Source organism: Metopolophium dirhodum, chromosome 6 (genome assembly GCF_019925205.1).
Source record: "Metopolophium dirhodum isolate CAU chromosome 6, ASM1992520v1, whole genome shotgun sequence".
In the NCBI taxonomy this organism is placed as follows: domain Eukaryota; kingdom Metazoa; phylum Arthropoda; class Insecta; order Hemiptera; family Aphididae; genus Metopolophium; species Metopolophium dirhodum.
This window is the reverse complement of record NC_083565.1, coordinates 27,021,702-27,043,188: the sequence shown is the minus strand read 5'-3', so window position 1 is coordinate 27,043,188 and position 21,487 is coordinate 27,021,702. Positions and strand designations below refer to the sequence as shown.

At 29.2% G+C, this 21,487-nt stretch overlaps 1 protein-coding gene across 1 annotated transcript; it reads right to left on the bottom strand.

The window, feature by feature from the left end:
• Positions 1–2,458: 2,458 nt before the first annotated feature.
• On the bottom strand, positions 2,459–17,531 carry LOC132947870 (tripeptidyl-peptidase 2-like). The gene is made up of 21 exons (XM_061018104.1): positions 17,367–17,531; positions 17,178–17,306; positions 16,939–17,118; positions 16,713–16,870; positions 12,805–12,974; positions 12,488–12,731; positions 12,295–12,425; positions 11,973–12,206; positions 11,784–11,914; positions 11,292–11,487; positions 9,652–9,808; positions 7,959–8,140; positions 7,722–7,873; positions 5,695–5,912; positions 4,236–4,470; positions 3,902–4,137; positions 3,766–3,847; positions 3,349–3,484; positions 2,989–3,259; positions 2,748–2,928; positions 2,459–2,686 (listed from the first exon to the last, which is right to left on the bottom strand). The coding sequence occupies exons 1-21, from the start codon at positions 17,529–17,531 to the stop codon at positions 2,459–2,461; spliced, it is 3,816 nt and encodes a 1,271-aa protein (XP_060874087.1).
• Positions 17,532–21,487: the final 3,956 nt, after the last annotated feature.

Genomic DNA, 21,487 nt, shown 5'->3' with positions numbered 1-21,487 from the left:
TTTGAACTTTAAATGCTTATAAATAAAAACTGTGACTAAGGATTCTTAATATTTTTCAAATATCATTGTAACAATATAGTAGGAGCCTTGTATTAAATTTTCAAGCTTTTTTTAATCAACAAATAACATTTTATTGATATTTATAGAAAAAAAACTAAAAAAAATGGAAACTGAAAATGTCCGTAAACTGCTCAAAATTAGTCAAAATATTTGGAAAATGTTATGGTGTATAGAAAATGCTAATATAAACATTCAGTCAAAATTGCATGTACCTACGGTCATTTGTTTTTAGAATTGTACCCAAAACCAAATTCGATTTTCTCAAAACAAATTTTGCTTAAAAATTCTCGTTTTTCCTTAATTTTTCTTTTCTTTTTCATGGCGCTTTTGAAAACTACTGGGAAAGTGGGAAATGTTTACTTTTGACCCCCCAAAGTACCAACTAGATTCACTTTCCTGTCAGAAAAGATACTGTTGAAGAAAATCCAAGCACTTTTACTGTCTCAAAAGGTGATGACAGACACAAAAAAAAATTTAAAAAAAAAAACAAACATCATTGTAAAGTCAATACATTCATCGTTCCACTCAGAATCTAAAAATTAACAATTGATATTGGTTAAATTATTATTTTTTTTTATTTTATTAACGGGGACGTTTTTCCAAGGACGTTTTTAGGGATATTGTGAGTTTTGGAAGAGATACTATGGAAGAGTTGCTCGTTGGTACATGTGACGGAGATTATCATGTCGTTTCTCTAGGATGGCTAGGTATTCTTTCATTTAAGTGGTCCCGTAATAGTTTGCAATATTTCTAATAATATCATTATTATTGAACGATAAAAATTATAGTTTTTATTGAAACATCAATAACTATCAATTTAATATTATTTGACATTCGTAATGCTTTATTTTCACATTCCTCTTTAGTAATTAATTCCTTATTAGTAGGGCCCGGATTTATATGCAAATACATGTTCTTCTATAATTCACCTAGAATAATTTTGATTATAAATGTCGACGTTTCGTAATGTGTAGATTCTATGGTTCAATTTTTTTTTTGCATATTTTTGCATATTTGAATGAAAATGCATATTTATTGCATATTTATTGATAGTTGCATAAATGTTGCATATTCTACAATTCATAGAATTTACGTCTGTAAAGATACCTACTGTCGATTATAATTTATAAATAATACATTATACATCGATAAGTTCATATGTCAATCGACATCATCGTTATCGACGGCCGACGAATGACGACAAATATTGGATTTTCTAATGGTAAATTTATTATTACCTAAACACGTCCATATTAGATAACAGTATAGTATACTGTACAATACATATTGGGTAACACAGAATTTAGTTTTAGTATGGTCTTTATCGTGCGTAGTGTACAGTGCACGGAATATTTTGTTTCAAAAATCTAACTTGCGACTTTTATTTTTATATAATGCCTAAAGTAAATAATGCTTCCCGGTACGTAAATGAATATCCAAACATATTTAAAACAGACGGAAATATTTTATTTTGCAATTTTTGTTGTGTAAATGTATCATGTAACAGAAAGTTTCAAGTAGTACAACATTTAGAAACTGCAAAACATATTATATCGAATCGCAGATTGAAAGAAGAAAAGACCACTCAACCTTTCATAAAAAAAACATTTAATCAGGTCAGAACTAATAATCAAAATACAAATGAGTTTAACAAAGATTTATGTACTAAGATTTATAACACTTTTATATTTACACAATGTCATTAATTTTTTTTATTTTTATTAATAAACAATTTTTATACGTAATATATTGTTAATTTGTAAAAAAATTCATTTTGCATATTTTTTGCATATTCATGATATGAATCTGCATATTTTATAGATTTTTATTGCATATAAATCCGGGCCCTACTTATTAGTAATTACTGATAGGATAATTTTAGGTAATCGCAACACAATAAAAACTTCATATTATGTGATTTGTAATTATTGGTGTTAAGTGTAAAATATATAGTATACTAAGTACTTAGTATGTGTGTCATGTGCGTAACTCCACACAGATCGTTAGGTATATCTTTATAAATTATAAATTGTACAGACATACCACATACCTACCTAAGTAAAAAGAAAAAGGTCTACGACATTGTTTTGCCAGCGGTACATGATGTATAAATATATGGCTAGCTGGTTGTTTGAGTTTGAGACTACTGTCCTAGGTCATTACAATAGATAAGTTGCTATTCTTAAATTGTTATAAGCAACCAATATTATTTACAAAAAAAATAAACAATTAACGGATGATTGAATATAATTTTATTGAAAATGAAAAATGTTATTTATATTACTTTTGTGTTTTGAAAACACAATATTGTCAATAATATATTTAGTAAACTTTATTTATACATAATGTGGTATACCTTAGAATATAACCGTAATCTATTAAAATAAATTAACTTATTTTAAAATGGACGGAATGTTTTTGGATAGTGGACCACTAAAGCATTTGAAATAGCAGCTTCTAAGTGTTTGGCTTTGGAATAAGCCCCAAACCTAATATTAACAGTCCACAACAAGCAACTTTCAACTTCTTTAATATGTTCATCCTCCAACATCCTCAAAAGTATTTTCATCAAACGTCCATAATTTTGATACACTGCTCCGTGCCAAATATTAAAATAATTCAAGCTCTGAAATAAAATTAAAAATTTGGAATCAAGTAAAAAATTATAATTTTAAAATTTAACTAACATTAAAATCAAAATCTGGAGGAATAAAACGGGCAACTTGTAGCAAAATGTCATCAATATCCTGTAAGTCATTTTTATCTCTTTTTTTGTTGATCACATTTTTATAAAAATACAATTGGCACATTGCTGCACCTTTTCGACATAGTGCTTCAACCACAATATTTTTTAAACGGTCTTTAGATCTGAAATATGTAAACATTAGATGAGATTTAATTTTAATAACACACAAATGTATTTTGTACATTTTAATTTTAGAAGCTTCACGTCTTTGATCAGCCTCAATTCCATAAAATGCAAGAAGATCTACTTGATCAATAATGTTTAGAGCACGATCAGCAGCAATGATTATAAGTTTTACTTTTTCTACATCAAAGTCAGAAATTTCAAAATTAGGAAATATTTTTTTATTTTCTGGTTCAATACATTGTATCCATGATGTATGAACAGAAGAATTTCTATCTCCAAATTGTTTGCATAAACTGTCATAAAATCTTCTGGAATCTTCCCCATACTCTATCAGATTATAAAATATAAATTAATTATTATCTTTATTTTTTTAATACATACAGTATATTATGGTAAATATATTCATCAGAATATACCTAATGATGTTAACCAATTTAATTTTGTTTCACACATTGCTGTATTAAATTCCTCTATATTATTTTCTTCCACTGGTTTTAGTCCATACTTTGTATTAAATGTATCCGTTATGAAGTACTTGAAATTGTATGTATCCTAAACATACAACATTCATTTTAAAAGAAAATGTGTACTTAATTATTGTTATCATATAATATAATTTAACTAAACCATTCATTTCTGATTATAATTAAATTGAAAATTAAACAAAAAAATAAGTATTTACATCAAATTATAAAAGTTCTTGTCCTACTCATAACAATATATTCAACATATGATATTATGTAAATGATTGGTTAGGAATAACTAATAACTTTAACCTTTTAACTCTACCATTATATAAATATTTAATATCAAATTATTAAATAAATACTCACAACTTTCTCTCCATATTTATCTTTAGCATATATTACATTTCCAGTCAAACAGTGTCCAGGTAATAACTTCAATGAAATTATTCTAAAATAAAAATATGTAAGTTGGACTATAGTTTGATAATTATTGTATACATACTCATCATTAGAAAGTGATCCAATATACAGGTTGCACATATCACCATTAGGAGTCATAATAAAACATGAAGATTTTTCTCCAAAAATTGTGGCTTGATGATGACTACTGTACACATCTAAGTTTATTTGGTTTTTCAATTGTTGAACCACTTGTATAGGCAGGTCAATGATATTTTGTAATAACTCTCTCCGCTCATGCCGTACTTGCATCTTAATAGTATAATCGCCTTTGTCAAGCTAAACACGCAAAAAATAACAACATAAATAGTAGGTATTATGAATTAGTAGGTACATAAATAATTTTGTTTGTTTAAAAATTAATAGTAAATTAAAACCTTATTATAATATGAATTTCCAGCAGCAATATACTGTTTATTTGAATCAAACCACATCCATAGTTGTGATTCATATTCACTCTCATAATTGATTTCATCAAATAAACCACAAGTTGCATATACAGCAGATGATTTTGGCAAATAGAAGGCATAAGATAAATTTAATTGGTAGATTAGTCTTTGTGGTGGAATAACATCACGATAAGTTAAAGCAGTGATTTTCCCTTCAATTGGACTAAAAAATTGTTCATCAAATGATTAATTATTAATACTGAAATAAATGTAAAGAGAAACAGTTGACCTATAAACTGTTTTCACTCTTTATTATTTTTGTCTGGTTTAAATAATACACTTATTACATAGTGCATAGGTTAGTGGGTCTCAAACTTTTTTTGTTTCGTGTACCCTTAGACACTAGTAGTCCCCCTAACATAAATATATTGAACAATTTTAAAGAAAAATAGGTGCGTCTTTCATTTTATTAAAAAAATACAGTACACAGATAAATAATAATTATACACATTATTTGAGTTGCAAGGTTTAATAAACATTGACACTTTAAATTGATAATTAAAAAAAAATACGATTATTGAAAAGTAATAATGAATTATAAAAAGTAGGTATTATAATATTATTAATATTATTATGTTGTGCCAATGTTAGTGACCTTTACATGACGGCCATAAAGCCGTCAAAAATACATATTTATTTGAAAAAATTAAAAATTCTCTTATTTTTTTTTTTCCTTTGCCAGTGGATATTTTATGTCACCTATATAGTGGGTCGATGTCATCCTTGGATAGATGGATGACTTGTCGGTATGTCACACTGGTTAAAAAATACAGATATAGGTAGACAGGTAGTGAATCTTTTAAGAGTAAAGAAGTTAAAAAAGTAAAAACAATTTCAAAACTTCCTTTTTTAAAAATTTAAGTGTGTTCATATAGCCCTAATGTTGGTTCATTTATCAAATTTTTATTTTTAAATGTAATCCAAACCGTAAATATGTTTTAACTTTTAATTTAAAAAATACCTGTTTGATATTTGACATATTGTACCGACATTTAAGATAATAATACTACTTTAGATTATATAATTGATAATTATTATTCTACTTTAGATTATAAAATTAAAAATAGAGGTTTATTGTTATTTTAAAATCAAAATTGATGGTTCAGAAATAAATATAAAGGTGAATACGATAATAGTAAAATGTTCAGTTTACAGCATATTGATCTAACATTTTGAAAAAAAGTTTATACTTTACAAAATAATGAGTGTTGTCTGTTAAAAAGATCCACCTTGGTTACTTTTGGTACAGTAAATAATTCTAATTTAAATCTGTTTAAAACCCAATAATGTCTAATGATCACGTAAGACTCACAACTACTATAAAATAATATTATTCTGTATAAGTACCAAGTACTAAGTAGAATAATTAATAAATTGATAAGCATACCTAAGATTGGTAATAAGATGATTCAAAGAAACAAATGGTTGGATTTCTTCATTCTTTATACCAGGTTTCAATATCACCGACTGTAAACCCATTCCGTGATACATTGCTATGTTTTTTGATTGAGGTATGACACCATGAAATTGTAATTTGTAGGATAGTTTTATATTTGAAAAACACTGCCAATATTTCGCCAAAGCAATCTCTAATACCACATTTTCCTATTAAAATAAAAACTTTCAATATAAATACCTTACGCAGCAATTCAAAAAAATAAAACTTAAAATAACTATAGTTATTTGTGCAATACAATATAACTAATTGTATATTAACTAAGCTATAATATCTATTAGTAGATGGCCAATAGTTAAATTTAAGTTTTCTAAACTAAATAATTAACAAAGCTAAATTAGCCATTGATTCTTATGCAAAATATGAAAATATAATTTAAAAAATTATTACTAGGATTTTACATAAAAATATAAAATTCAGGATTCATGGATCCAAGTGCATTTGACCACAAATGTTTAGGAGCCTCATATTTACATACTTTCTTAATATATTGTTATATGATAAAGGTCTAAAATACAAGTTTTAAGAATAAATTAGTTTTTTCATAAGTATATTTATATTGTTTTAAATCAGCTGTATGCCTGTAACGATGTTTAAAATCAATGACCGATATGCAATAATGAATATTAGTTTCAAACAATTTCATATGCGTATACTTTGCTGGCCGGGGGCAGAATTTTTGGTAACACAATTCATGTCAATTGTTATTGTATTTGTTAAGGTAATTTATTAATATCAGCCATGATTTAAGAAATAAGATTATTTTAGAAGCGCTGCCTACTCTGCAACCCTGACGCTGATGTATACTTTTGTAAGAGCCAAGAGGTAAGAGTTAAAGAGTGTAAAGTCTATGGCTATATTGATAATAAGGTTATATCTAATATTGCTAGCCCATGAAACAATATAATAAAGTGATTTTCCCATCTATTTGGAGAGTTCCAACCAGACAAAAAAATTAAATAAGCTACATTTTATAATTGTATATTATATTTAATAGCCATGTAAATGGTCTAACAGTGGTATAGACTACAGAAGACAGTAGTTAGTATATCCATGTAATAAAATTAAATAACATTAAATTACAAAATATATTATACAAATGAAAATGTATTATATCTATACAAAGTAAGTATGATACCAAAATACCATTAAATCTTCTTCATATGTAAATAATATTTTTTAAGTGATATTTTAATGTTATTAGGAAAACAATAAATAATTTTTAAATAATAATTTTTAACCTAACCTAGGGCATTAAAAATCTATTTTATTTAATAAAATAAAGTGCTTACATATAGAAGTTGATTATTTGAATTTGCATAAGTAGCGATTATTATTTCTAATTCTAAAATATTAAATCGAGATAATATATTATTCTATAGGTCTAAATACGTAATAGGTATTTACTAAAAAAACATTATTTTTTTTTAATATTGAATAGTATTAATTTATAAAACTTATACACATTTAGGGAAAACTGAAAATTGATAATCTGTTCTTCGAATATTTTGAAAAAATAGTTCTTGGATGAAATTCACTCAACAACATTTTATTTATAATAAAATTAATTTAAAGATTTTATTTATGAACATTAGTACAAAATATAATTTTAGGTTTACCTGAAATTTTTATTGGTATTATTTAGTCTATATTATATAGTAATTATAAAATACAGAATAAATCAAATTTTGATGAATGAAAATTAAATGAATTTAATTGAAAGATACTTATTTAAAATTGTAGGTACTTCTTTTTATAAAACCTATACACTACACCTATTCACTATAAAATTTTTTAAAGTTTCAAACACATGATTTAATATTTATTTTACCTTTCTTTCCACCTCTCGCTTCGTCAGTACAATAATAACTATTAGATTCTAAATTACCATATATAATATATACCATATGTGACATGAGTCATGACTCATGATGAAAATTGTCAAAGTCAAAACGTACCTCAACTTTGAAATGAGCTTGAAATTCATTATGCATCAACTTAAATTCCTTGCGATATTCCATAAATGTACACGATTTTTGAGGCAACAATTGAACACTATGTAGTATGAATTTAGCGTTGACGTCGGTGTCAAGATGTTTTATGTGGAGAGCTGCAAATATTATTACAACATTTTCTTATTCAAAATCAAAATGTTGTAATATTATTGTAATAATATTATAATAAATTTGACTTACTGGCCCAAGAGACCTTTTTGGGTACTAGCACAAAATCCCTTTTTATTAGGGAATTTGGGTTGAAATTGACGTTGTCATAAGATAATAACCCAAAATCATCGGTTTTTACTGGCCGGACAACAGTGACTTCAAAGGTAAACACCGGGCCTTTTACAGTGTTTTTTACATCATAAGCTCTAACACTGACCAAAACAAAATAAATTAATACTAATCAGTTACAATTTTATTTAGTAGTAAGTTTAGGCCAACATTTCTTAAACTTTTTTATCTGTGGAACCCTTTTTTTATGTCCTCTTTTATTGCGGAACCCGTACTTTTTTTTTGGCTTATTAGCTTTTTTTTTAGCTTTTAACGGTTATAATTAATATATTATAGCTCAACAATTAGAACCCGTGCTTTGTTTCAATAGTTTTAATGTGTGATTTTAATTTTTATGTAAGGATTATTTATAATAAAAATCATAATAATTACATATAATAATAATGTGTACACACTATTCTGTATTTCATTCAAAAAATATTTTAAATATAAAAGACAATAATAGGACTTCTAAATTTTAATTTTAATGAGATGAGTGAAATTACTTTTTATTATTACAAATATTATTCTTAATTGATAAAATTAATTAAAAGATTTTTTGCTTTATTGATAAAAATTCTATTCTCATATTAGGTTCAACATCAAGTCTGTTGCGGTATTTTGTTTTTGTTGGTACATAGGTGGTGAACACATATAAGGGGTTGCAAATGGTAAAAGTGCCAACACCGCCTTTTGTGACAATTGAAGATATTCATCTTTTGAAATGCACCAACATTTAACACAGAGATTGATTTAAAATGTTGAAAAAAGCACTGTAGTTTCGCGGAACACAGTTTATTATGTTAGGCGGTTCACATGCATTAAGTATTATGGTCAGTTAGCAATATTTTAAATAATATAATTTATTTAAAGAGTAAATAATATTTATTCCTCTCATGAGACATGATTTTTTCTTTAAAAAATATAGGCAATTCACATGGCCACCACTGTACCAATTCATTGAACTGGCGCAAGGGGGCGGATCCAGAGTTAGGGAAGTGTGGGTCAGGACATTTCAAGGGGCCACTTATTAAAACCAAATTAGAAATCTATATACTTGTATACTAGGTATATAAAACAAAAAAAATCATTTATGCTGTATGTGTGTTTTGAGGGTCCAAGTGTTCAAACACCCAAGATCTGAAAAGAAGCCAACTTGATCAGCAAATATTAACTGTGGGTCAGCTGATCTCCTGAACCCCCCCCCCCCCCCCTAGATCCACCCCTGCTGGCGCAGTAGCTATTGTAGTTTTTGGTTTTTTTTAATATTATCGATTGCATTACTGGCTATTTATAAAATTATAAATTTGTCTATACACGATACACCATAATGTAAAAATATAAATGCCTACAACAGTTGACTGTCAACGATACTAATAAATTAATAAAAACTATAGAATAAACCTGGTAAGGAAAACCAGTTACTATACTCTAAATTATACATTGAACATACCTAAAAATATATTATCATATTACAAATTTTTTTGTTATGGGGAGCCTTTAAAAATTAAACCGGGCTACAAATACCAAATCTAAAGGCCCGTGTCCTCACTCCTAATTACCCCACTAATGATTATGTAATACATTTCTATTTTGTAATATTCTCATGACTTACGTAGTCGTGTGCACTCCTGGAGACAATTCACTTGGATCGACTTTTATGTTAAAATGGCATTTCATGTACATCAGTTCCAGATATTTAGGTAAAAGTATCCACGAAACGTCACTCGTCAAGCACAAGTGCATTTGGAAATTAATTTTTCTATCAGCGTCTGTAACGATAAAAATACGTTAAACAATGTGATTTAAGACAAATAACAATAATTTTGATTTCCTACAGAAAAACTAATTTATCACACACTCGATTATCCATCGAAAACAATAATGATTAATGATTACAAATGCATAAAATATACAACATTAATTGTACGTAATAGGTACCTACGTATAAATATTTAGGAAAACCCAAATTAAATTTCCAGCGTTTCTTCCTTTACCGTAGGTACTTACCACGACAAACGTCGTTAAATTAATATACCGAGTAGGTACATATTGACGTTTGAAAATAGCAGTGCTTCGTGATATTTACCTGAACGAGCCCACTCTTCCTGGATCAGAGATTAATTATTGGTGAGCACGTCAACTGATAATAGGACATTATTTACCAGAAACATGGATTTACCCATGGATTTATAGGAAGAACAATTTTATTAAAAACAGAATTTGAAAAACGTGTTGAAAGCGTAAAAAAGTGTCGGTTTTTAATAACACAGATGATCCTAGCAGAAATAGAGTGTTTTGTTTTGTAATATTCAAAGATTATAGAAGTGAGAATTTAGCTCGCAGCTCGATAGAAGAAAGTCCATAGTCCATTTTTTATAAATAGAGTTTCAATTAAGATTCAATTGGCAACATCTGAACCAGTATTTCGACACTGTTTTGTTAAGAATTAGTATCAAATATGAGAAACAATTTTTTTTTTTATAAAAGATAAAATGTTTAAATTGTATTTTTTAGATGAAACAATTACATATTAGGAACATGAATACCCATACAACAAATGAAGATGTATGGAAAATGTTGTGTCTAGAGCTCTGTACGGTCTGGTCTAGACCGGACCGGACCATGGTCCGGTTTTTTTTCGGTCTTTGTGTATTATAATTTAATGTATTTCGGTCCGGTTCGGTCTCTTCGTCTAAAAAAATAGTCCAGTCCAGTCTGCCTTCAAATTTATATTGGGTATATATTGTCCGATCTATAGTGATCTGCATTTTGAACGTTGATTTAATAATATAATTTGTATTAGGTACGTTGAAAAATAAAAACCATTATCATCATAAAATAATCGTTCGGTCTGGCTTCATTTTTATTTTATCGGTCCGGTCCAGTCCTGTCCGGTCTATAAGAAAACGGACCGTGCAGAGCTCTAGTCAACATGTTATACCAAATAATATTATATTTATTAAGAAAAATAATACATGTGCTAGAATAAAAATCATTTGTCATGAATATGCAGATATCGTACTGAAAAATCTTGATGGTAAATATATTTTTATTATTAATAAAATAGTAGTAGAGGTATCAGGTACCTATTAAAACAACCCAATTATTTCCATACTATAATAAAATTGGATGCTCTCAATAATGTAAAAGAGACAGCGGAGAGCACGCGCATGTACAGTCACAGCCCCGGCTTTGCGCGCTTGGTAAACAATTTATGCTCATTTGTATGTACTTAGTAACTGAGTCACTTACCGACATTTACATTATTTAAAAACACTGGTTCCACAATTATAACACAGTCCACCACTTTGTTTTCAATTGCATTTCTGATGTGGATTCCTTTATTCCCGTTAACACTGTGGCCTTTGGTACTACAAGAAAACATGAACTTAACATATGATTCTTGTTCAGTGTAGTACTGAGTTAAATAATCAAAAGCTTTTTCAACCTATAATAAGATTATAATTAACAGTATATCTATAATATTGCTTATATTATTTTTAATTTGTACAATGTATATATATCTTGAATAAATTAAATTTAAAACATTAAATAGAAGTGTCTCTTAATATAAATTATGAATTATGATAAATGTTGATTTTAAGTTTAAAGTAAATATTTTTATTAACAGTGTTAATATTGTCATTGCTGAAGATATTTTTTTGTATAAAATTTCATTTAAACAGTGCTACTTAATAATAGTAGTTATAAATATTTTTAGTTTTATAATTTTATATTTTATACTTGTAATAAACCATGTCCTTGTGAAAAGTGATCAATCTTATCATTATACAATGCGGTATTTTCCATTGCTCGTTTAATCAAATAAGGACAAGTATCAATATTTTTTTCTTTGAGTCCAGATATTAATACAGCTGAAAAATTAGTATATACTGTTAATAGTGAATAGTTTTTAATAACTAAATAACCAACCAGTTGCTCCAGCTACATGAGGTGCAGACATGCTTGTGCCATCAATAAACTCTGATCCTCTTAACAGGTATCCAGGTACAGATGTTATTGCGCCGCCTGGTGCACATACGCTGATTCCTCTACCACCATCAATTGTTGGTCCTCTTGAGGACCATGTATAAGTATTTCCTGGGAGTTTGTTTAGCATAGAATATTCTGCTGTCATCATATCTGGTGATACGTAGGCTCCAACTCCTGTATATAAATTAACATTCATTAATTGTAGGACAAGCCAACAAGATAAATATATAATATTATAGTATGTAATATTATAGTTTTTTACCAATAATCGTCGTATTTGAAATATCTGGAGGTGCACCAATAGTGCATAAAGCTGGTCCATTATTGCCAGCAGATGCAACCCAAGTGACTGCATGCTTGTCTACTACATCATTCATAATATCACCAACTCTTCTATAAATCAAACAATAATGTATTGTACATAATTGTTTTCAGTCAGAAAAATTTAAAATTACCCAGCATGAGACCAATTTGTGTAACACGTATAACTCATATTTATAACGTCTATGTTAAACTTCTTTCTCAGTTCCATAACTTTAATCATTGCTCTCACAATTGCAGTTTCTGTACAGTCTTCCCCTAAACGACTATCGCTAATCATTAAGGATATAATTTGGGCGCCAGGGGCCACTCCATTTCTGTATGGTTCATCAGGAAAATACCCAGCAGAAATAGCAGATACATGTGTCCCATGAGATGCTAATGCAGGATTAAAAATTTTCAATTTCATGTTGCCTAAATTATTAACTAAATACTTATATCTGGTACTTACAACAAAGAGATACGATTTCCAATACATCTCCATCGTTATACACATTAAACGAATAACTCATTCGATCGAAAGCAGTGATGTAATCGAAATTATTAACTGGATCTTCGCTAAATTCTCCCATGAGTTTACATGAAGCCAAATCTCCTATTTCAGAAGTATCCAAGCATGCACTATAAACATTTGTATAATTAAAAAAAAATATTAACTTGCATAAAGACAAATAATAGAAATCTGTATAATATAGACGTTTAAAGAAATTGCTAATCTATTGAGGTGTATTTTAGTATTCGATACTTTCTTTTGTTCAAAAATCATAAATCACAATACAAGGTCATTCTACAACATGATACTGGACTAGGTACCAGGTTATTTTTGTATAATTGTATTAACCTGTAAAATTCTAAGTCCAGATACTTTTCTAAATTAATTTGATAGACCTATAGATATGCTCAGGGGAATCGTAATTTGGTATTAAGTACTTGAGTGTCCAGGAGTGGGGGGTGGAAGCAACAGAACAATAAAATTAGTAGTGGTGGTTAAAAAATAACCAACACTAAAACTCTTTTTGTGATATTCTAAATTTGAATGATTTTTAAAGTCTTCCAATGCATATTTCCAATCATCATATTTTTTTAATACAAATGCTCCCAATTTTTGGTTATTAACCGGCTTCATTCTTAGTAAAAGCAACATATTATTTGCAATACGCACCATTGTTTACTTCTGAATAGGCCAACCAGGGAAAGTTAATAAGCCATTTATATTGAAATTTCAACTTCAATTTGATAGGAAAATTGTAATTAATATCAGGGACCCAAATTTTGCTCAAAATTTCCTCTATTTCACTTTGCGTTTACAATTTATTTGTGTAATGTGCAATGTCAAAAATATTATAACTGGAAGATGTACGATTAAAATCTGTAGTCGAAGGTGTAAACTGAGTGATAGGTATATCAGATGCAGATACAGTTGATGGTAATGAGGAACTAGAGGAACTTATAACTGTTTGAGTTGAATTCAATGAATTTGACAATAAATTCATTATTGGGGTAGTGGTTTTGAAAAAAAAGATTGCATTTCGATTTTTCAGCCATGATTACTATTTATTTTACATTTAAAACCTAAAATATATCGAATAATAATGATAATGATGTGATGATAATAATTTTTAACTTAACTACTAACTTACTAAATTTATTTTTTAATTAACGTGAAATTAACGAGTTCATTTTTCATTAATTTTTTATTTCTAAGTTAATTTATTTTGTTCTTAATTTGTTTACATTTCATTATTTGAGTCTATTTTGTTACCATGTCAAAATGTCAATAATATAGACATAATAATATGATATAATTTGCCTATATAAGCTATAATAGGTATTGTTGTTGTCGACGATCGACGATGTACGACGTCGTCATTTCGGGAAAAAATAAATACCAACACTAAAATCTAAAAATTAACAAAAATAAAAACCAATTACCTATTGATTTTACGATTTTACGGTTTTGTGCGATGTCGATGTGGTCCTGTAATTTTAACAGTATTCAGTTGTGAACTTTTGGTTTCACAGTAACAGTATTCACGTTGATAGTTAAAACATTTAAGTTAAAAATACCTACTCATTGTATTATGATTTACACAAATAATATCTGTTTGAAAGATAACTAAATATAATACTAATTTGTTATTTTTAGGTATTTATTATTATTTATTAGTTATAACTTATTAGATAGGTAACTTCTGTACTTAAAAATACAATATATACTATGTGTATGCATATTAACTTAACTGAGTTAAAAAAAAAAATAATTAACTCGCCCAGTCTTGTGTATTCATAATTAATTTTAATATTATAAATGTTTGATGTTTAATGTTTTGTTAATAAACAATTTGAATGTTATAAACTCTAACTAATCTTGTCATCTAAATACTTACCTATGGTTTATGGAGTTTAATGAATAGTTTTTGACATAAACTTCTCCAACTGCCGAATAGTACAGAATGAACGAAAATGTCATAATATTATCTAACGATAGTGTTATAAAAATAGAATCCATTTCACCGTATTATTGTCGTTCACGCGAAATTCAACGATTATAACGTAGGTAATTGGTTTTTTCTCCGTTGTCCGATCGAGTCGGTCGAGATAATGACAATAACAATATTAATATTATGTATTTAGGTAATTATGTTCGCACGCAACTGACTGTGTACAATCAAATGTCTATTTTGATTGATATACGGCACCCATAATTTCATAATGAAATCTTTTTTCGTTGTTGTTAAAGTATAGTGTATACTCAATAATCATTTTATTATGACGTATGTTTGTGTATACATGGATGATTAACAATAAGAAATGCATCAATAATTTTTTTTTTGGTCTTGTGGGGGGGGGAGGGGGGGGGGGTGAACCCGAAAACCATATGTACGACACTGATTGATACTAACGTAAATTTCATGAAACTCGACATTTGAATTTTCTCTATTGTCTTGAAGTTTCTTGGACACTTCGGATACACTTTCAAATGCGTTTACTAAATCTATATTCTTAGTTTGTAAATACTCAGATAAATTGTAAGTAAAACTCAATAATTTAATTGAAACACAGATAGCTACGAAGAAATTAAAATTGTAGATACTATAATAGACTATGTGCTCGTTTTATTTATTTGTTATTTTTAGAATCATTTTCAATTTACTCTAAAGCAGAATCTATAGGCAGCAAAAATGCTTTAAAAATCATTATAGCCTCAGGATGCAAAACCCACCTAGTTTCGAACAGTAATTTAAGTTTATGTGCCTGAGTTTTTGGATAAATTTCTAAAACTTTTTCTTTTAAAATATAGGTTCTTTTTGCGGAAAAGTGAAAAAATGCACAACATTCTGATACAGTTCCAAAATCATTTTGAATATCTTGAGTCTTAGAAGCGTCAGACAAACAAAGATTCAAAGAATGAGATGTGCAATGAGTGAATAACGTTTTACGATATTTTTTTCTCACAATTGCCTGTACACCACTAAAAGCACTAGACATGGTCGCCACTCCATCATAGCCTTGACCACTCATTTTTCTAAATTTAAACCAAGGGTTTTCAATGTTTCTAAAGTACTAACTAAACCTAATCCTGTTACATCATGAATAGGAATAAATTTGAACATGAAACAATGAAAAACCCACAGAACGCTAATATTTTGTACTACGCGACCGATGCACAATGTTATATACGTACTAGCACAGATAGATAGCGGTAAAGTGTTAATACATTTTTAGATATTTTAAATACAATTTAAGAAATTTTGAGCGACTATCATAGACCATTAAAATAATTTACGGCACTGATATGAAATACACTTTTAAGACAGCACTACACCTTGCATGCGTTCTCACTGTCTTACAAACGCATACCATAGAAAATTGTACGTTCAACAGATCATGTTTAGCACTGTTAATTTTAAAAATAGAGTGATTGTCCTGTTATAAAATGTAGAAGTAGTTATCTAATGCATCACAGAAGGTTTTTTTATATTTACATTTGAAAGCAAGTTATGAGTATTTTAAAATTGTAAATGGTTTTTTTCATTTTGAAATAGGTACTCATAACTTGTTTCAAAATTAAAATCTAAAAAAAAAACTTATGAAGTTCATTAAGTAAAAATCTTATGTTTAAATTGTATAAGAGGTAAATTCACAGTAATTTTTAAACTAACAGAACTAAGCGTGATCTGCTGAGGGTAGAATTTGCTATGTTATGCGTATGTAAGACAGTAAGAACGCAGTGCCCTCTTAATGATTAAAAACCTGATAATTAAGACATTACACATACATAATGTGCAATGTGGCTTGATATGGTAGTTAAGTTTTCGTAAAGTAGTAGGTACATAAGTACCGTTAAAAAATACTCACAGCCATTGTACACCATCATGGAAAACAACACAATCATAAACTGGGGTGATAAATTTATATTTTTTTTCTAAATTTTGTAAAGCTTCAACAGTGCAGTCTAGGTCATCTTTTTTTAATTTCTGGTTTCTCGTCGGTGTGACTGTAGAATGAGCAAATTCCTATATAAAATGTTAAATATTTAGTAATAGACCAGGGACACATTACCTATATTCATTAATAAAATTACATTATTGAAATTTTGTTGTTCCGTGATTGCTTTTGATAATAATGGCTTATGAAGTGGGTCCCATTCCGTTTCTATCTTTTTATCTTCAATTTGCCTTTGATCATCCTCAGTGTATAACTCAAATACATTTTTTATACCTATGTGATACTTTCCAGTAGGATTTTTCCAAGTACTTGGTATCTGAAATAAGATGTTAAAGATATAATTTGAAAACAGTTGAAATGGTATCATGTTCTTACCACAAGTACACGTCCACTTAGTCCTTTTATTTTATTTCCTTCAAGTGTCGCAATGGTTGAGGTGTCAACATCGCCAGCACCACTGCAGTCATATCTAGCAATTACTTTTGGTTTTCCTTCACTTGTAAGCTGAAATTTGTTCATGACAACATTTAAAAATATTACCTATTGCTCACCGAGAGTTCTCACTTTAAGACCAGGAGATCCAGGATCGACACCGGAATCGAATATAGCTATTGTCACATTACGGCCATCGTATGATGGATTTTTTGCCAAGAAGTTTGTGACTCCCGTTTCTCTTTTTGGTACCAATGCCCATACTGGAAACTCATCTGCTTGCAACGTTGTACTCATGTTAAAGTTACACAGAATTGTTTCTTCAAAATATATAACAATATTTGATCTTAAAATTCCAAAAACTTTCAATACTGATCTAAAAATTATAACTAATTTAGCACATTGTAAAAATAATAATAAGAGGATTTATAGAGCTGATATTGGAGATAGTAACTATAGCTAGGTGTGGAAATATTAAACATCTAAATACCAATTATAATAAAAATAAAAATCATTTTTTTTTACATCACTTGATAAGATAATATCAAAATGTCAACCTAACACACAAAAATCGTGTACCTTTTCAAATAGGATTAAGATGACACAATTTAAATTACCAGTTGGGTATATATTAAACTTTACAAACAGCTCTTATTTTAACTAGTAAAATAATATTTAGTGTAGAAGTTGAAGTTTTAACCACGAAGTTAAGCCAATTCAAAATTCTAAAATATCAGAAATGATTAAATAAAAAGGGCCCAATTTAAGGGCCCCACACAATGAAGAGTCAATATTTAGGCAATATACCCACCACCCATTGCATTTGTGTTAGTCGTAAATTATGATTAGTGCATGTGTGCTCTGGTAAGTGCAGGAACCGTTTAGCACACACGAAATAATTCAGAAAAAAAATTAAACACCACGCTTTCTTCTAACATGTCTCCCTCCCCAATGACCCTCGTTCGAACGTTGAAGCCAAATGTGGTAAGTTTGACAATATAATATCAAAGTTATTACTTAAATAAAACAACCATACCTGAGTATTGCGTGTAAAATTGAATTAAAACAACGTTATCGCAAAATGCAAAACAAAATATTCATTCACGTGGAACAAACGTGGGTGATGCTTAATCTAAAATTCTAAAATGTCGGACAACAGGCATAAGCAACTTATCGAACAACGCGAGTATGACTGGCTAGCGTGCCGTGTGGCTGTGTGGTACACCAAAACGAGTGTGCCACTGCGCATGCGTCGTACGGGACTCTGGTCACAGTGATGGTGTAAATGGTGGCAAGTGCCAAGCGGCAACATTTTACAGACGTTGCCAGATTACTTGGTACAGCGCCGGCGGCGCTATTCAGTAGGTGTAGCCCTTAGATCAAAATTATAATTACATCATAATTATATTTATTCATGAAGACTAGAATAAGGAGACTAAACTCCGCTTCTGATAACGCCCCGAAATGAGTCACGCAATTAAACGGTTACAGGCAGCGCTGCGTACGCTAGGGTTGCTTCCTTCCCGTGTAGTAAGGGGTTTATTCATGTTTTTTACGTTTTTTTTGGAAAATATATACATTATTTTGAACCATGAACCACTTTACATTTTATAGCTTATACGATTCCTCATTTATACATATGCATAAGTTTATACTTCATAAAAATTAGTCTCCTTATTCTAGGTAGTATGTGTCAAGTGGGTGGTGGGTCACTGTAATTGTTTGCGCCGATACCGATCCTACGACGGGTTACCCAAAAATTATATAATTGCAAATAATAAATGCCTGTATGTAATTTGCGGTGTTCGGGACACCGAAAGATAAACAATATAATATTATATTAGACAATCAGCGGTAATAGTACCGAAACAAAAGAGCACCCCAACAAACAACATAATAATACAATTAAGTGTGACAATACAAAATAAATATTAGACCGGGTCCGTTGTCGTTGGCGATGGCCGGTGTGTTCCTAAACGACTACGGCGGCACGACAAACAGCGATACACAATTGTTGGCGGCGGCACGCAATATTAGCGATAAACAACAAAACGGTGTTCAGCCAGGCCGATAAAAACACGACAACGCGTTGTCCGCACACGCGGTTACTGCCGGTACCAAGCACACGGCGGCGGCGGCGGACGCAACTGTGTGTCAGGCTCAACCGCTGGACAGAGACAAAAAAACACGGCTGGCGGCACAGCCCACGGTGGCGAACGGCCCAAGGCTGGACGGCCGAGGAGGTAAGCCACCTCGTGAGCTTCGGCATCCGGAGCGCAGCTTTGAGAGCGTATGCCGAAACTACGGTGGCGTGAAAACGCGTCCGTGTTCGAACAGTAATGTATATTATGTTCAAATATCATTAACATATAAAATAATTGCAATTATGGGAAAAACAATTCTGAGCGAAGACGGTCTGTCACCATAAAGCAGTATGGCCTATAATATATTACTAAGTATATTAATTGAAGTAATTATTGATATCAAAGTTATTTATTTTACTTATAGACATTAGTAGAGCAGGTTAAATTAATTTTTGCTGAAAAAATTACATTTTAAAATTCTACTGTAATCTATAAGTAATGTAGGTATGTGTAAACAATACAATAATATACTAAAAAGTTTCAAGTACCTACAATATGTTTAAAAAAGAAAAAATAATTAAAATCGCAATTCTTCGTTTAAATACCTATCTAATTCCGTCCAAATTTGAATTTAAAATATTTATAAAAACAATAGTATTTATATATTTTTGGTTACAGTTTGAACTATTTAGGAGGAACCTTGTATTAAATTATCAAGCATATCGATATCGACGAAATAAAAAAACATTTCATCGACATATATAGAAAATATACCTAACTAAAAAAAATTATAATTGTAATAGGTATAAGTATAAATAGCTCAAAATGACTCAAATTAATTTGTACATTTTACCATGTGAAGAAAATAATAAAATTAAGTAAGTATCCCATGAATGTATTTCCCATGAAATTTTTGAATGTACTATTTATAAAGAACCACTTTTGAAGTTAAATAACAATTGTAACTATATAATATTTTTATATTTGATTTTCTTATTTTTTCAAAATATATTATGTTGGTAGGTAGAAAATATTTAGATGAAGCTTATGCTGTTCATACAGTCCTTGGTATTGAGTTAGAAGCACCAAATTTTACTTGTTGCATTATGTTTCATATCAGTTTAGTAGTTCCAGACATTACCTTCAACTACAGTAACTAACAACTCCTCTTTATATAATAGTATAGAAGTATAGATTATATTATAAAAACATAAAAATATCATACATAGTAAACAAATTAAATATTAAACATTCAATGGACCTATTAGTAAAGAATTCAAAAATCAAATTGATGGATGTAAAGAAGTCCTCGTTGAAACAAAATTTAATTCAAGACTTTAAAAAGTGACGAGATTAACATTTTTTAAAGTAAAGTTTAGTTAATTGACTGTTTAATATTTAATTTGTTAATTAAAAATTTACTATTTTACTGTAAAGTAATGAAGTACCTTTGTATTACATAGGAGTAGAAAAAAGTAATTCAAAAATAATATGTACCTATAATATGTTATAATATACATAATATAATTATGTTATGTTTGTTTAAGATAATTGAAATTAAAATTAAATGAACTTTACTAACTACTAGTCCAATTTAAATAAAGGTTTTAATTGCATTCATAATGTAATTTAATTTTATAAAATAATTTTATAATTTAAGTAGTTTTAGTACAATAGTACAACAGTGAATTAGCAAAATATGTTATGCATTTAGTTGAGGAGAAAACACAATATTATATTATCAAAATATGACATCATAAAACGAATATTTACATAATTGGAATTTTATACCAATAATAATAATTAAAAAGAAATATTTACGGTAATATGGAGAAAACTCCAAAATATGTACAACAATAAATTTTACATAATTATGATGGTTACACTGCAAGTACCCCTTTTTCGCTCTACTTTCAGAATGATATGGCCACCCATTGGACATCACGGAAAAAACATTTTTCAGGCGAAGAGATTTTCGTTGCCTATAATATGCCACCCCATCGCCACTCTAACGACTTCGTCGGTGAAGCTCCCCACCACTATATGATGACTGCGGACAGGTTACTGCGCACGCCACCATGGCGTGGCGGTCGACAACTGCGTAGCTGCAAGTGCCGACTTCGGTCTTTTCACATTCCACAGTTCCAGACGGCGGACGTCAGTTTCAGA

What these genes read in the sequence shown, in the direction of transcription:
- LOC132947870 (XM_061018104.1), bottom strand. Translation starts at nt 17,531, where the DNA reads ATGAGTACAACGTTGCAAGCAGATGAGTTTCCAGTATGGGCATTGGTA. An exon ending in TTTAAATAATGTAAATGTCG is followed by an intron (nt 9,809 to 11,291) that starts GTAAGTGACTCA and finishes TTATCGTTACAG; the next exon opens with ACGCTGATAGAAAAATTAAT. An exon ending in CATCTTATTACCAATCTTAG is followed by an intron (nt 4,471 to 5,694) that starts GTATGCTTATCA and finishes ACAATTTTTTAG; the next exon opens with TCCAATTGAAGGGAAAATCA.